Source organism: Nerophis lumbriciformis, linkage group LG09 (genome assembly GCF_033978685.3).
Source record: "Nerophis lumbriciformis linkage group LG09, RoL_Nlum_v2.1, whole genome shotgun sequence".
Taxonomy (NCBI): Eukaryota; Metazoa; Chordata; class Actinopteri; order Syngnathiformes; family Syngnathidae; genus Nerophis; species Nerophis lumbriciformis.
Window position 1 is genome coordinate 10,035,986 of NC_084556.2, and position 18,001 is coordinate 10,053,986.

The 18,001-nt window shown below is 41.9% G+C and overlaps 1 protein-coding gene across 3 annotated transcripts in view; it reads left to right on the forward strand.

The window, feature by feature from the left end:
* Positions 1 to 18,001, forward strand: part of sgcd (sarcoglycan, delta (dystrophin-associated glycoprotein)) — a 547,116-nt gene that overhangs the window by 517,351 nt on the left and 11,764 nt on the right. For all 3 annotated transcript variants that reach the window (XM_061962681.2, XM_061962678.2, XM_061962680.2), the window contains exon 7: positions 2,876 to 2,999. In XM_061962681.2, the coding sequence (XP_061818665.1) occupies positions 2,876 to 2,999 (124 nt within the window). The remainder of the gene's footprint in view (positions 1 to 2,875; positions 3,000 to 18,001) is intronic.

Here is an 18,001-nt window from a genome sequence, read left to right on the forward strand (position 1 = left end):
GTCCGATCGCTTCCGTTTCTTACGCTTGTGTTTCCCGTGAAGGCGACGAGACAAGCAAAGAAAGCATAGAAAGTTATTAACCTTTGATCCAAGTTGCAGATATGAAGTGTTGCCGGGAAGAAAAAAGAGAGCCTATTGATCGCGGAGGGAAAATAAATAAAAATAAAAATAAAAAAAAACACCTGAAATGCTTTCATGTGCAAAAGTGGAAATGATGAGGAAAGTTCAGTCTGGAGACTTCTCAGCATTCACAAAGGCACTTAAGAGGGGATCAATTTCCTCTCTTGTTGTTGAGATTAAAGTCTTGTCAATGCTCACTAAATGTCAAGACACAACACTTCTCTAGTCCGCTGGCGCCGATCGTATTTTTTTGTTGCTGTTTTTTTTTTTTTTTTTTTGCTTTGTTTTCCCTCCAGCGGTTAGCGAGAACGCTAATAGATTGTGTTGATGGGATGCAGACATACACAGAGTGAGACGCTACAATCAATACGAAAATGGCTGCTGAAAAACTAGTATAATTGTCAGAACGGGGATCTTGGGGGGTTTGGTTTTCCCGAAATGCAAAGGAAAGATGGCGCGGGCAAGGCGTGAAGGTGACTACATGATTTATTTTTAACTCTAAACTACAAAAAAAAAGGTGCAAACAAAAGGCGGAGATAACCTTGGCTAAGAAACAAAAAAACACTTAGACAGAAACTATGGACGGGAAAAACTACACTTACTGTGACGTGAAAAGCATGAAAACTATGGCATGGAATACAAGCATGAAATAAGTCAGCACAGAGCAAATCCAGAATGTCAGGGGTAAGATAGGATAGATCAGTCTTTTTCAACCACTGTGCCGCGGAACACTAGTGTGCCATAAAATACAGTCTGGTGTGCCGTGGGAGATTATCTAATTTCACCTATTTGGATTGAAAATATTTTTTGCAAAGCAGTAATTATAATCCGCAAATGATGTGTTGTTGTTGAGTGTCAGTGCTGTCGAGACCTCGGCAGAGTAACTGTGTAATACTCTTCCATATCAGTAGGTGGCAGCCAGTAGCTAATTGCTTTGTAGATGTCGGAAAAAGCGGGAAGCAGTGTGAAGGTAAAAAAGTGTCTAATGCTTAAACAATTTGAAATGTGGACTCGTCAGACCACAGAACACTTTTCCACTTTGTATCAGTCCATCTTAGATGAGCTCAGGCCCAGCGAAGCCGACGGCGTTTCTGGGTGTTGTTGATCAACGATTTTCGCCTTGCATAGGAGAGTTTTAACTTGCACTTACAGATGCAGCGACCAACTGTAGTTACTGACAGTGGATTTCTGAAGTGTTCCTGAGCCCATGTGGTGATATCCTTTACACGCTGATGTCGCTTGTTGATGCAGTACAGCCTGAGGGCTCGAAGGTCACGGGCTTAGCTGCTTACGTGCAGTGATTTCTCCATATTCTCTGAACCCTTTAATGATATTACGGACCGTAGATGGTGAAATCCCTAAATTCCTTGCAATAGCTGGTTGAGAAAGGTTTTTCTTAAACTGTTCAACAATTTGCTCACGCATTTGTTGACAAAGTGATGACCCTCGCCCCATTCTTGTTTGTGAATCACTGAGCATTTCATGGAATCTACTTTTATACCCAATCATGGCACCCACCTGTTCCCAATTTGCCTGCACACCTGTGGGATGTTCCAAATAAGTGTTTGATGAGCATTCCTCAACTTTATCAGTATTTATTGCCACCTTTCCCAACTTCTTTGTCACGTGTTGCTGGCATCAAATTCTAAAGTTAATGATTATTTGCAAAAAAAAAAATGTTTATCAGTTTGAACATCAAATATGTTGTCTTTGTAGCATATTCAATTGAATATGGGTTGAAAATGATTTGCAAATTATTGTATTCCGTTTATATTTACATCTAACACAATTTCCCAACTCATATGGAAAAGGGATTTGTAAATGTTGATTTACATACCCTAGTATGCCAGTAACATGGCAGTAAAACGGCTGATCAAACAAAACAGAAAAGTCATTGATGTCTTTCGTCATCCTTTGAGATTAATAAGATTGTTTTCTTTTTAATAAGGTTCAAAATGTTTATCAAGGTTCTTCATTTTTGTACTTTGTGAACACTTTGAGTTTGAACAGTTTCTTAAAGTGAATCGTTTTAGTTTAGTTTAGTTCACATTGTTTGATATTAGCGAAGAAAAATCCATAGATAAGCTGCACCTTGGTACAAACCGCAGGGTTCAAAGCTTGGAAAAAATGTATCCGCTTGCAGTCTAGAAAATACGGTAATGTTCTAACGTTCTTATGTCATTCGTGTGCAAAAATAAGCCAACCAGTATGACTGTCACTTCGAAACAAGGTTTCATTGTCATAACACAACGCTGCTCGGCGCTAATCGTTTTGTTGTTGTTATTTTCCCAGTGGTTAGCGAGAATGCTAATGTTTGCACCGAGACGCTCAGACAAACAAGGAAAATTATCAGAAGAAGTAGTTTAACTGAAAATCAAACAAGTTGAGTGTGTATTGAATTAATGACGGCAATTAACGAGACTCGAAAGGGGGCGCGGCAGAGGGCGCGACGGGGTTACGCAAAGAAGATTCATGTTTTAATTTGGCAACTTGCACACACTGCTAATCGGTCTGGGAACAAATTAGAAGAAGTCTGCAAGAAAGCTGCGCCAACAAAGGGGTGGAGAGAATGTTGTTATTGCTCAAGGATACAAGTCAGTGCCAGTCTGCAAATGTCACAAAGACAGATTGCTTGTTAGACATGCAGTATCACAGTGTTGTGCTTGTAAAAAAAAATGTTTTTTTTAAGTATTTTATATCCTGCAAAATTGCTGTTTGCAAAGACATGACTTGTTGTTGTTTGTTTGTTCTCCAGGCTGGAGTCGCCCACTCGCTCCCTGCTAATGGAGGCCCCCAAAGGCATCCAGATCCTGGCCGAAGCCGGAGACATCCAAGCCATCTGCAGGAACGAGCTGCGACTGGAGTCCAAAGACGGAGAGGTGAGCACAAACCTTTTTAAAGGGGAACATTATCACAATTTCAGAAGGGTTAAAACCATTAAAAATCAGTTCCCAGTGGCTTATTTAATTTTTCGAAGTTTTTTTAAAAATTTTGCCCATCACGCAATATCCCTAAAAAAAGCTTCAAAGTGCCTGATTTTAACCATCGTTATATACACCCGTCCATTTTCCTGTGACGTCACATAGTGATGCCAATACAAACAAACGTGGCGGAAAGAACAGCAAGCTATAGCGACATTAGCTCGGATTCAGACTCGGATTTCAGCGGCTTAAGCAATTCAACAGATTACGCATGTATTGAAACGGATGGTTGTAGTGTGGAGGCAGGTAGCGAAAACGAAATTGAAGAAGAAACTGAAGCTATTGAGCCATATCGGTTTGAACCGTATGCAAGCGAAACCGACGAAAACGACACGACAGCCAGCGACACGGGAGAAAGCGAGGACGAATTCAGCGATCGCCTTCTAACCAACGATTGGTATGTGTTTGTTTGGCATTAAAGGAAACTAACAACTATGAACTAGGTTTACAGCATATGAAATACATTTGGCAACAACATGCACTTTGAGAGTGCAGACAGCCCAATTTTCATCAATTAATATATTCTGTAGACATACCCTCATGTCAGCAGGCCAGGGAAGCTAGGGTCGATATTCTTCTCTTGATCATCTTCGGTGGCATAAGGGACGGTGTGAGCCAAGACATCCAGGGGGTTTAGCTCGCTCGTCTGCGGGAACAAACTGCCGCCATTGTTTGCCGTGCTACCGAGGTCCTTTGTCCCTGAATTGCTCACACACTCCGGCAGATTCAATGGGGGTCTGGCGGAAGATTTCTTTGACTTTATCGTTGGAAATGCATCTGCTTTGAGTGTCGCAGGATATCCACACATTCTTGCCATCTCTGTCATAGCATAGCTTTCGTCGGTAAAGTGTGCGGAACAAACGACTGACCGTTTTGTCGGCTTTCCCCACACCCTCGTATTTTGAACAAATTTCGTCTAATTTCTTGCCACTGTTGCATCTTTGGGTCACTGGTACAACTTGAATCTGTCCCTGTTCGTGTTGTTACACCCTCCGACAACACACCGACGAAAGTGAGAAAATGGCGGATTGCTTCCCGATGTGACGTCACGTTGTGACGTCATCGCTCCGAGAGCGAATAATAGAAAGGCGTTTAATTCACCCATTTAGAGTTCGGAAATCGGTGAAAAAAATATATGGTCTTTTTTCTGCAACATCAAGGTATATATTGACCTTTACATAGGTCTGGTGATAATGTTCCCCTTTAAGTGAAACTATAACCCCCCCCCCCAAAATCAACACTAAATTGGACATTTAAACTTACTTACGCTTCAAAAGTGGTCACCACCGGCTGTGTGATCGACGATAACGAGTAAGTGCTGGTGTTCTGGAAAAATGTGCCACCCGTAAAAATGCGCTGCCCAAGGCAAGTGAGCATGCGTACTAACCATAAACATAGCAATTAGGGTAAACATTTTGTTACACTGTGGTTATTTTAGCATTTGTTTTACATACAGGAAACCAAAACAAAAACAGTATAAACCTTTATTAACTTAAAATGCATGGCTGGTTGTTTTTCTATACCGGTGGTCAGCGACCCGTGGCTCGAGAGCTACATGTGGCTCTTTAGTGGTGCCCTGGTGGCTCCATGGCGCTTTTTCAAAAATGTATGGAAATGGAAAAACAATAAGGTGAAAAAATGTTTTTGTGTTAATATGGTTTTTGTAGGAGGACACACATAACACAAACCTTCCTAATTGTTAGAAAGCCCACTGTTTAATATGTTTGTGCTTCACTGATGAGAGTATTTGGTTTTGTCCTACTAATTTCAGCGGCCCTTGAACTCACCGTTGTGTGGACTGTGACTCCACAGTTTACTTACATGTAGAACTTTCTCCGACACTGCCACAGAAAGACGTGTTTCATGGACGGTGTGGCGAAGTTGGTAGAGTGGCCGTGCCAGCAATCGGAGGGTTGCTGGTTACTGGGGTTCAATCCCCACCTTCTACCATCCTCGTCACGTCCGTTGTGTCCTTGGGCAAGACACTTCACTCCTTGCTCCTGATGGTTGCTGGTTAGCGCCTTGCATGGCAGCGCCCGCCATCAGTGTGTGAATGTTTGTGTGAATGGGTGAATGTGGAAATACTGTCAAAGCGCTTTGAGTACCTTGAAGGTAGAAAAGCGCTATACAAGTATAACCCATTTATCATTTATTTATTACTCCTTCTTTGTATCATTTTGTCCACCAAACCTTTTATACTGTGCGTGAATGCACAAAGGTGAGCTTTGTTGATGTTATTGACTTGTGTGGAGTGCTAATCAGGAATATTTGGTCACTGCTTGACTGCAAGCTAACCCATGCTAACATGCTATGTGGGCTAGCTGTATATAAAGTTAAAGTTAAAGTACCAATGATTGTCACACAAACACTAGGTGTGGTGAAATGTGTCCTCTGCATTTGACCCATCCCCTTTGATCACCCCCTGGGAGGTGAGGGAAGCAGTGGGCAGCAGCAGTGCCGCACCCAGGAATCATTTTTGGTGATTTAACCCCCAATTCCAACCCTTGATGCTGAGTGCCAAGCAGAGAGGTAATGGGTCCCATTTTTATAGTCTTTGGTATGACTCGGCCGGGGTTTGAACTCACAACCTACCGATCTCAGGGCGGACACTCTAACCACTAGGCCATTATGCCTCGTTTGTTGGTATATTTGAGCTCATTTAATTTCCTTTACTTATGTCCTCTGTGTATTTAGTTTAATGACACATTATTTGTATGTAATATTGGCTACATTTGTGATAGTTTTTTTGTGCGCAATTTTTGTTCCAGACACAAACGTTACCCAGCTTGCAAAGATTGTAATAAATCTATTAGAAGAAGACGGCCTGCCGTTTCCTTTAACTTGGACACACACATCTTTACCTTTGGCCATTCTAAGACCGTCATTTCCAGGAGTTATCTCACCCCCTGAGAAGTTTTACTAATGTTTAACAATGTTGCAAAAATGTGTAGATAAATATAACATTTCAACATTTCGATCAACAAGGATTTGCGTCAGCCTGCGACACATAGTCATTTTGATAGTAGGCTAATATAGCTAATTGGCCACTTACATCATGTGTTAACACTTATATAAGGCTTTTAATTTTTTGCGGCTCCAGACAGATTACTTTTTTGTATTTGTGGTCCAATATGGCTCTTTCAACATTTTGGGTTGCCGACCCCTGGTCTATACTGTATGGGGACAGGACGAATGTATATGAATAATAATAACTACATTTTTTGGAAATCTCATCAAAATCTGACCATTACTTGTTTTGCATAGCATTACATAACTGGTTGCATTTTTTTAATGAACCAGCACACCAGGTCAAAAAGCATCATATGTGGCTGTAGGCAACCTCCCTGCTGTGTTTTTGTATTAACTCGAGGTGGAAGTATGTATTTGAAGTATGTTGGGCATCCAGCAGCTATATCTACCTGTGCGTGCATTTTAGAAGGTTGCTGGTGTGAATCTCATGCACTGTTATGCAAAATGAGCTCATAAGCAATGATAATAATACTGACTGAGCAGTTTGCTCCTTAATTTTATCACCACTTCAGTTCTGTTGCTGCTGTGTTATGTCGGTATACGTGTCAATATATGACCATGTGGTCAATGAGGGCTAATTATGGCCTGCTTTCAATCAACGCCATAATCACAGCATTTAGGCTAGTCAGACAATTAGCCTGGAGCATTGAACGTGTACAAAAACCGCACACCATGACTTTTAAATATTTATGGTGTGTGAACCATACTGTAAATACCTGCAAAACTACTTAAGTAATAATCAAGCCTGATTGATCATATTTGGACGCTCTTGAGTATAAGAAAACTCCTCCTTTTAAGATCTTTTTGGGGAGGTAAATGTTTTCAAGTACAAAATCTTGAAAAAAAAAGTTCATGAAAAACCTTCCTATCTCATGGACATGAGATAGGAAGGATGTGTACATTATGCTGAAACGCAGGAACATTTTGTAAAACAACATATTTAACAAAGAGGCTTCGCAACACATCTTAAAATAAAGCCTGTTGCAGGGGTGTCCAAACTTTTTGACTGGGGGGGCCGCATTGGGCTAAAAAGAGTTTGACCGGGGGCCAAAAGCCGACTGCATGCAAAGCATCCCTCTCTCTCTCTCTCTCTCTCTCTCTCTCTCTCTCTCTCTCTCTCTCTCTCTCTCTCTCTATCTATATATCCATCCATCCATCCATTTTCTACCGCTTATTCCCTTTTGGGGTCGCGGGGGGCGCTGGAGCCTATCTCAGCTACAATCGGGCGGAAGGCGGGGTACACCCTGGACAAGTCGCTACCTCATCGCAGGGCCAACACAGTACAGTATATATATGTATATATATATGTATATGTATATATATATATATATATATGTGTGTGTGTGTGTGTGTGTGTGTGTGTGTGTGTGTGTGTGTGTGTGTGTGTGTGTGTGTGTGTGTATATATACATTCAACTCCTACCTTGTTTACCTTCTTGACGGCTTCCTTAAAGTTTTGTAATCAATCAGAAATATCAAGCAGCTAAAATGCACCCAAACATACGTAGATAAGTGTGGAGAGAGTTTTGTTTACATTTTCCTATTATGGATTCAATTTTTTATTTTTTTTTATGGTGGTTGGCTGATTTTTATAATATCCAGAAAGTTCAGTGAGCAGGTTGTGTTAAGTGTGACATGTTTGTCGACTTTTTGTGCTGGTTGAATTTTTTTAATCTGCGCCATGACTAGGGAAGGTTGTTTGGATTGTGTCATATAAATTAATGCTATGCACACAATTTCTCTAGAAAGTACACTCCATGGTCAATCACATTTTGGTTTTTTTTCGGTTCAGTTCATTTCAGTTTCAGTTTATTTCGAACACACATACAATACAATGTAATGGATCACACAATTCCAGTTGTTTCATTGCAGCACGTTCAAAAAAGGAGTAGGAAGAAGCAGAGCTTATTCAACCCTACGCCTTTTCGTGTCATAGCAATTTTATCCAATTTCCTTGCTCTCTGTAACAGAACAGTGAACTAATAAATAATAAATAAATAATATACCACAGTAAGCACACAAATATTCCATCCATCCATTTTCTACAGCTTGTCCCTTTCGGGGTCGCGGGGGGTGCTGGAGCCTATCTCAAGCTGCAAATACATAAATAATCTTTGTGTCAATAAAATTAAAAAAAAAAAAAGGGTTCAAGATGTTCATCATAATTCTTGTTCTGTGTACTTTGTGAACACTTGTAGTTTGAACAGTCTCTTAAACTGAATCATATTGGTGCTTTGTTGTAGTTCTTTGGTTAATCCGTTCCATAATTTAATTCCACATACTGATGTACTAAAGGTTTTAAGTGTTGTACGAGCATACAAATGTTTTAAATTAGATTTTCCTCTAAGGTTATATTTCTCCACAAGATGGCGATAAATAAACTCCTATCAAACCAACAGATATTTGAATTTAATATGTAAACACCCGGCCCGGCCAGATTGGTTGTTGAACTCGTGCTGTCTCGCGGGCCAAATTGAGGGCCGCAATTGGGCTGAGGGTCGTAGTTTGGACACCCCCTGGCCTATTGTGTCAGTCCGCTACAGAAGTTGGAGTTACAAGAGTGATTATTCAGTTTTTTCTTAGCAGACATGCTAACCTAGCATGATTTCCAAATATGAGTATTGTTAGCACGGTAGCTATATGCTAGTGTTGCTAACGTTTGTTGTCAAATTTTGGCTTGTTCTGAAAAGAAGCGTTCACTTCCTCACTTTTACTACTCGAAACTATTCAAGTGATCACCAAGCCGGTTCTATGGGTGTTTTTTATCTTCACTTTTAGTGTTTTCACCATCAATGGCAGGTTATTGTGATAGTCCATATCACCCATCCCTACTGGCCAGGTGTGTCCTATGGGCCTTGAATTTGACACCTGTGGTCTAGACGCCTTAATTGACCGTTACAGTAATGACAGTAAACTAATAATATTGATTTTCAACCATTTCAATTTCTTCAGTATTTGCTGTGTAATTCTAATACAGTAAAAACAAGTTAAATATTGCACGTGCAAAAATTCTGAATCAAAGATTTTGAGCACGAAAAACATATCTTTGGGTGGACATCCAGCCCGTTTTCCAGGCAAGAAAGTTTCTTTCCACCAGAAACTCCTCTGTTTTCTGGTCAACTCTGTAGTCCTGTGCAAGAGTGTTTACACTGCTATCATCTGTTCAACGTTCCCCTGCTTGCAAGTTGCCTGCTAGCTTTTCCATGCAACAACACTGTCCTTATGTGGTTGGGCCATCTCATGCTCACTAAAGATGACTGAAGCTTTCTTACACTTCCACTTTAAGCCATTTAGATGTCTTCATTGTTGTGTAATGCTAATACAGTGCCAAAAAGTTGTGAGCAAAAAAATCTTGCAAGTGCAAAAAAAATGTATTCACGCACTCGCATAAGAGGAACCTCCTGGGGGCTAAGCCCCTCCTGTTCTTCAGACGTAGTGGCGCCCTTGATGCTGATTAAACAGCATGATTATTGCACAGGTGTGCCTTAAGCTGCCCACAATAAAAGGCCATTCTGAAATGTGCAGTTTTGCTTTATTTGGGGTATGAGGAGGTCAGAACACCTCTCCAACGTGCCAGACCCCATCGAATGTGAGCATTTTCCAATTCAAGTCGGTTGGCCTCGACTGAGGCCTACGAGCATGCAGATGAGCTTCCCTGATACGGTTTCTCACAGTTTGTGGAGAAATTATTTGGTTATGCAAACCATTTGTTGCAGCAGCTGTCCGGGTGGCTGGTCTCACACGATCATGGATGTGCACCTTGTTGGATGTGGAGGTCCTGGGCTGGTGTGGTTACACGTGGTCTGCGGTTGTGGGGCCGGTTGGATGTACTGCCAAATTCCCTGAAACGCCTTATGGTTAAGAAATGAACATTCAAGTCACAGGCAACTGACATTCCTGCAGTCAACATGCCAACTGCACACTCCCTCAAAACTTGCCACTGTAGCATTGCGCTGTGTGATAAAACTGCATGTTTCAGAGTGGCCTTTTATTGTGGTCAGCCAAAGGCACACCTGTGCAATAATCATGCTGTTTAATCTGCATCTTGATATGCCACACCTGTGAGGTGGGATGGATTACCTTGGTAAAGAAGAAATGCTCACTAACACAGGTTTTGACAGATTTGTGAACAATATTTGAGAGGAATGGGTATTTTGTGTATATAGTAAAAGTTTTACATCTTTGAGTTAAAACTTGTGAAAAATGGGAGCAAAAACAAAAGTGCTGCGTTCATATTTTTGTTCAGTGTAGCTGTGCTAACATTGCTAACGTTATCATATTTTGGCCTGTCTTTAAATGAAGTATGAGTTGCCTCCCTTTTAATTACACCAAACAAAGTGGATGTCAAGGTTACCTCCTCCTCCTGATCCTCCTTATCAGCCACATCTCGCCTCAATTCACAGAGCTTATTATTTTTATTCCTATTATTATTATTATTATTATTATTATTTGCGGGAAACTTTTTAAACACTTTCTTCCCTTGCCTTAATCCCGCTGTGCTGATTTGAACAGATCTGACATGACACGACTGGTGCAGGCCAAGGAGGGAAATCCTTTTATCAGCGCAGCCGAGCGTGTTGATGAACGCGGGGAGGAGGAGTAGGAAGAGGAGGAAGAGTGATGTGATGAGTGGAACGAATCGGCCGATGGGCTGCGGGGAGGAGAGGATAAGCTAGCAGGGAAAATGTAAATAAAGCAGCGTAAAAAGACAGAAGGAGGACAGAGGGCGGAGGGGAAATACGAGTCGGGGGGGGTAGATTTATATTCTTGATAATCTTTGTTTTAAAATAATGATTTTAGCAGCACCTTTCACGCAGAGATCCTGCAACTGATCCGTCAGAGCTGATCAAGCATTAACCAGCCTGTTCCTTTTCCACAGTACTTATTTAAATAGTGTTAAAGTGAAATAATTTTGTCCCCAGTGTTATGAACTACCTTTACACACAGGTTGCATATAATATCAGCGATATTGTTAATATACTGCATTTTTCGGAGTATAAGTCGCTCCGGAGTATAAGTCGCACCGGCCGAAAATGCATAATAAAGAAGGAAAAAAACATATATATAAGTCGCATTTTTGGGGGGAAATGTATTTGATAAAAGCCAACACCAAGAATAGACATTTGAAAGGCAATTTAAAATAAATAAAGAATAGTGAACAACAGGCTGAATAAGTGTACGTTATATGAGGCATAAATAACCAACTGAGAACGTGCCTGGTATGTTAACTTAACATATTATGGTAAGAGTCATTCAAATAACTATAACATATAGAACATGCTATACGTTTACCAAACAATCTGTCACTCCTAATCGCTAAATCCCATGAAATCTTATACGTCTAGTCTCTTACGTGAATCAGCTAAATAATATTATTTGACTAGCCAAACTATGAAAAAAACTGCGACTTATAGTCCGAAAAATATGGTAACCGCTAATGCCGAGGAACTATTTTTAGCGGCGCCGTGATCACAGAGAGGGAACTACCGTATATAAGCCGTACCCAGTAAATTTTAGAAGAAATAAATATTTTCCATATATTGACGGCACCGGAGTATAAGCCACAGATGCTGTACATACGTGGTGAAATTAGGTATTTATACAGTAAGGTTTTGTAAATGATTATTTACATACCTTAGGTGTTTCCAAATGGTGCCTGTATCTTGGCAGTAAAACGGTTGATCAAACAAAACAGAAGTCATCGTCAAGGACCCACGACCTGCGGAAGCTCGCTCTCCAATCATCCAAACAGACTCAATAACTCCACGGTGACGTTTTGGTGAATTTACTGAGGAATTTGTGAAACTGAAACAATACAAAAAGAAAGTTAATAATACTAACACAAACACTTGTAAACATGTTATTATGTTAGCTAATGCTAACAACGGCAGCTTCGTTATGTTACGATAGCACATACAAATACGCATTAAAACATTCCTACAGATGACACACATGGTACGGTTTCGTAAGTATGATTGTTTTAGTTGTATTGTAAAACTTACAAACGTTGCTTGGAGTGATGAATAAACAATCCTTTCGAGTACAAACGCTATGGACGGCTAAAAAAAACGGAAAGGCACTTGTACTTCCGGTTCAAAGCTCTTAACAGAAGAGCACTGCAGCACCTGCAGCGAGCGAAGTCGCCCAAAATATGGTGCCATAGCACAAACAATAACACACCTTTTCTGAGATAGGCTCCAGCGCCCCCGAAGGGAATAAGTGGTAGAAAACGGATGGATGGATATTTGTCTTCCAGATATATAAAAACTAATATTTTAAAGAAAACCAAGAAAATACACTGAAAATGTGTGTGGGGGGGGGCGTGGCCTGCGGACCTGCAGCGAAGCGGGGTGTGTCAGGATCGGCTTCGAGATTAGTGACAGGTGCGTAGATGACGCAGCTGTGAGTGTTTGTCTGATCACCTGTCGCTCTGTTAAAGGCAGCAGTCGGGAAGGAGAGGTTGTTAATGGTGGAGAACAAGTGAGATAAGCTTTAACATGGCTGAAAATCACAACTTATTGCAAAATAAATCATTGTTCGCAAAGATGAACACGGCAGTCATGCCCGTCATTGGTGGTCCAGAGAACCCGGAGGAGCAAGACCTCCACAATTTGTTATTCACACATATATTAGTCTGCATTTGCGATGTGACTGTCAGCGAAGAAAAATCCATAAACTAGCCACACTGTTTTATAAGCTGCAGGGTTCCAAGCGTAGGAAAAAAAGTAGCGGCTCATAATCATGCAGATGTTGACATACTGAGCTGATGCATCGCTTCTGAGTTGGTCAAAGTTAATTCTAGATGAGAAATAATGCCTCTCACTTGTGTAGCAGAAGGTTGTTGCTATACACCAAGAAGTTGGTCAACTTTGACGTACAACTTAGACCCGGAAATCTCGAGAACGACACAAAAAGATGCTCGTTTGCTCCCACCTTTTTTCTTTTTTTTCTTTTTTTTTTAACCTGCGTGAGGATTAAGATTAATTATTCATCTAAAGGTATAAACATCCCATCAGTCAGCATCCCAGTGAGAGCAGATATTGAACAGTAAGTGATTGTTTTATTATGTCCATAGTTTGTATTTCTTGTTTAGCACTTAGCAAGAATGCGACATGATGCGTATCACCCAGCCTCGAAAACGTGTAGCTCATCCTCCGTATATTCAAGTTTAAAAATATAAGGTTTTGGATTGATATTTGTCCCAAAGTTGTCTCTCATGAAGTCTGCAGTGTTTAGTAGTGATGTTGTTGTTGAAGGAAAAGCGAAGGTTGTGATGTGCCTGTGAAATGCATGCACTGACTTATGCTTAAAATGATCAAAATATGATAAAAAAAAAAAAAAATTTTTAAATGATCAAAATAAGTCAATATTACTACTACTACTACATTACATATTAGAGATGCGCGGATAGGCAATTATTTCATCCGCAACCGCATCAGAAAGTCGTCAACCATCCGCAATCCACCCGATCTAACATTTGATCAGAACCGCATCCGCCCGCCATCCGCCCGCACCCGCCCGTTGTTATATATCTAATATAGACGATGCAAGGCATTAGTGAGGTTATAAAGCTTTTGCCTGTTAAAGAAAGGAGACTGATCCAATGCAGCACAGACATTCGCGTGCCACGCTGTCACGACCCAGACGCACACTAGTGCGCAATCATATGGGAGCCGCGCTGAGCGCACCTCCAAGCGCGTCTCGCTGCCGGTGACGGCCGGGTATATGAGCCCGACGCTCCAGCGCCATCCATTTTCAGGGCTAGTTGATTCGGCAGGTGGGTTGTTACACACTCCTTAGCGGGTTCCGACTTCCATGGCCACCGTCCTAGCTGCTGTCTATATCAACCAGGGTGAGCCCCACCCCTTTCGTGAGCGCACTGCGCGCGGAGTGACCCCTGTTACGCGCCCCCGGCAACAGGGGTGGCGGGCAGGTAAGCTGCGCGGGCGGAGCGCGCGGAGTGACCCCTGTTACGAGCCCCCGGCCACGGGGGTGGCGGGCAAGTAAGCTGCTTACCTGCTGCGCGTGACGCAGGCCGCGGCGAAGGCGGACGAGGCGGGGTGTCGGTGCGGTGGGCGCGGTGGTGACTCTGGACGTGCGTCGGGCCCTTCTCGCGGATCGCCTCAGCTACGGCTCCCGGTGGGGCCCTCTCGGGGGAAGGGGCCTCGGTCCCGGACCCCGGCGAGGCGTCCCTTCTCCGCTCCGTAAAAGTGTCCATCTCTTTTTTTTTTTTTGTTGTTGTGGCATATGCAGCAGGTGCCTGCTCGTTTTTCGTATGTGGGTAACAACTTTTAACTATGTATATATATTTCTGAATTGGTTTAACTGCCACCCGCCTGAATCTATTTAAAATCTAATTTTTTTCTATTTCAATTAACCACCCGACCCGACCCGACCCGCGGATAAAATCAAATTTTTTTTAATTTCATCCGCCCGATCCGCGGATAATCCGCGGACTCCGCGGTTGTGCCCGCAAACCGCGCATCTCTATTACATATATACTTGCAATGTGTATATGAAACAATGATGGAGGTTTTTTAAAGCGCCTTAATAGAGCAATTCACATTACCTACATTGTTAGCTGACTTTTGCTAACTTTTTTTTACTAGTTAGAATCTGTTAACAAAAAGGTGTGTTCTTGTCTTACAGGATTGTGAATGATAGGGAAAATTCAAAAATATAGTACAGTTACCCTCTAATCCGCCATTAAGTTAAGGAAAAAAGGGTTTGAAAAATGCTGGGTTTTAGCAGCAATGAGAAACGGACTTTGTCCTTCCCTTTTTCGATGGTATTGTTCATACAGAAAAAAGCCCCTCCAAATAAGCCAATTTTAAAGGTCATGTGATCTTTCGATACTACCCACAAAAGCAAAACGCCGCCTTGTCATCTTCTACCCCAGTGTTTTGCAACCTTTTTTGAGCCAAGGCACATTTTTTTCATTGAGAAAATGCGGAGGCACACCACAAGGAGAAATCATTAAAAAACTAAACTCAGCAGCCGATTTTGACAGTAAAAAGTCGTTCTCGCAATTGTTGGATATGACTTTAAACCATAACCAAGCATGCATCACTATAGCTCTTGTCTCAAAGTAGGTGTACTGTCACAACCTGTCACATCACCCCCTGACTTATTTTGAGTTTTTTGCTGTTTTCCTGTGTGTAGTGTTTTAGTCCCTTGTCTTGCGCTCCTATTTTTGTGTTTTTTCCTGTTTTGTTTGTTATTTTCTTGTAGCAGTTTCATGTCTTCCTTGAGCGCTATTCCCCGCACCTGCTTTGTTTTGTCAATCAAGACTATTTAAAGTTGTGTGGACGCTTTCCTTCTTTGTGGGTACATCAATCAATCAATCAATCAATCTTTATTTATATAGCCCTAAATCACAAGTGTCTCAAAGGGCTGCACAAGCCACAACGACATCCTCGGTACAAAGCCCACATACGGGCAAGGAAAAACTCACCCCAGTGGGACGTCGATGTGAATGACTATGAGAAACCTTGGAGAGGACCGCATATGTGGGTAACCCCCCCCCTCTAGGGGAGACCGAAAGCAATGGATGTCGAGTGGGTCTGACATAATATTGTGAGAGTCCAGTCCATAGTGGATCCAACATAATAGTAAGAGTCCAGTCCATAGTGGGGCCAGCAGGACACCATCCCGAGCGGAGACGGGTCAGCAGCGTAGAGATGTTCCCAGCCGATGCACAGGCGAGCAGTCCACCCCGGGTCCCGACTCTGGACAGCCAGCACTTCATCCATGGCCACCGGACCTGTGCCCCCCCCCCCTCAAGGAAAAGGGGAGCAGAGGAGAAAAGAAAAGAAACGGCAGATCAACTGGTCCAACAGGGGGGCTATTTAAAGGCTAGAGTATACAAATGAGTTTTAAGATGGGACTTAAATGCTTCTACTGAGGTAGCATCTCTAATTGTTACCGGGAGGGCATTCCATAGTACTGGAGCCCGAATAGAAAACGCTCTATAGCCCGCAGACTTTTTTTGGGCTCTGGGAATCACTAATAAGCCGGAGTTCTTTGAACGCAGATTTCTTGCCGGGACATATGGTACAATACAATCGACAAGATAGGACGGAGCTAGACCGTGTAGTATTTTATACGTAAGTAGTAAAACCTTAAAGTCACTTCTTAAGTGCACAGGAAGCCAGTGCAGGTGAGCCAGTATAGGCGTAATATGATCAAACTTTACATTGTTGATTGTCATGTCATGTACGGATGTACTTTGTGGACGCCGTCTGCTCCGCACGCTGTAAGTCTTTGCTGTCGTCCAGCATTCTGTTTTTCTTTACTTTGCAGCCAGTTCAGTTTTAGTTTCGTTTTGCATAGCCATGCCTAAGCTTCAATGCCTTTTCTTGGCGGCACTCGCCTTTTGTTTATTTTTGGTTTAAGCATAAGATACCTTATTACCCGCACGCGGGCTCCCGCTGTCGTCTGCATATTGTGATCACGACACAACGTGTTCCCGACATCTACAAAGCAATTAGCTACCTGCTGCCACCTACTGATATGGAAGAGTATTACACGGTTACTCTGCCGAGCTCTCGACAGTACAGACACTCAACACTGGCACATTATTTACGGATTGTAATTACTTGTGTGCAAAAGAATATTTTTAACCCAATTAGGTGAAATTACATAATCTCCCACGGCACACCTGACTGTATTTCACGCCGTGGCCCACATTCAGTCATAGAATTGCGACATGGGGAAATGAGCAGTCAAAATTATGTTTTTTAATTTCTATGTGAAAGGCGCCTCTGATCCCCCAGGCGGTTTTGCCAGGCGGTCTCTACATTGTCGTCGGTGCCGTGCATACAGAACAGCTGATTGTAGTCACACTGTGAAAGGGGCTTTGTCCTTCCCTTGTTTCATATCAAATGTTAAAAAAAAAAAAAAAGTGTCGGCTTTTACAAGCAGGAAAAATAGCAGGGTGGACTTTGTTCCCCCTTTTTTTTTTTATTAGTCCCGTTTATACTCGGGGTGTGTGTCCCAATACAATATTAGCAAAAAATAACAAGTGCCGACTTGCGTGTAAAATATCTGATATAAGTGTTATGTTTACTTGTGCACAGCTGGACAGCCACTTTATAGCTAAATGTCCTCAAATAAGCACTTTTCTTGTCTTTTAGTCAAGTCATTTATATAAAAAAAATAAAAAAAAGTCTACTAGGAGCTAGCAGCTACACAACAGCTAAGCAGACAATAGCACACAAGCTGGACATTAGTAATAAGTGTAAATTAAAGCTGCAAGCAGCGATGGACGGGACCGACTTTGAGGGCTCATAAAATCCAAACCGGAGCAGTAATTAAAACTTTTTCATCATCTTTTAATCAGAAGGGTTCAATCTCTCTCCTGTGCTAATTTGAAGCCGACACGACAAACGCGCTCAGAGGAGATAATGTTTGAAAAAAGGCGACTGTTTTTACACAACTTTTGTTTTGAAGGGGGAATTGCAAACTTTCTGTTGATTTTTGCTGGGGGTTGTCAGTGTATGAAATATAGGTCTAAGTGAGACCTACATAGAGGTTTTTGTTTCATGTCTCTACGACATTCCTACTGGGAGTTACAGGCAGTTTTGCCTGTGTTTTCTTCCTTTTGGGGTTTGGTTTTTTGATTAGATCGCAATTTTCGCCAGTCCTGATGTGTGTGTACAATTTGGTGAGTTTTGAAGCATGTTAAGGGGGTCAAATTACAGCTCAAAGAGGCGGCAGTATAATAATAAAACACTAGAAATACAATAGGGTCCTCTGTCCCAAAGGTACTCTGTCCCTAAAAAGCACTGAGTATCAAATAATTACAGCTATATATTACACAAGTCTCTGATGCAGGAGCGTAATACAAAGCATCCAGGAACAAACGTGTCC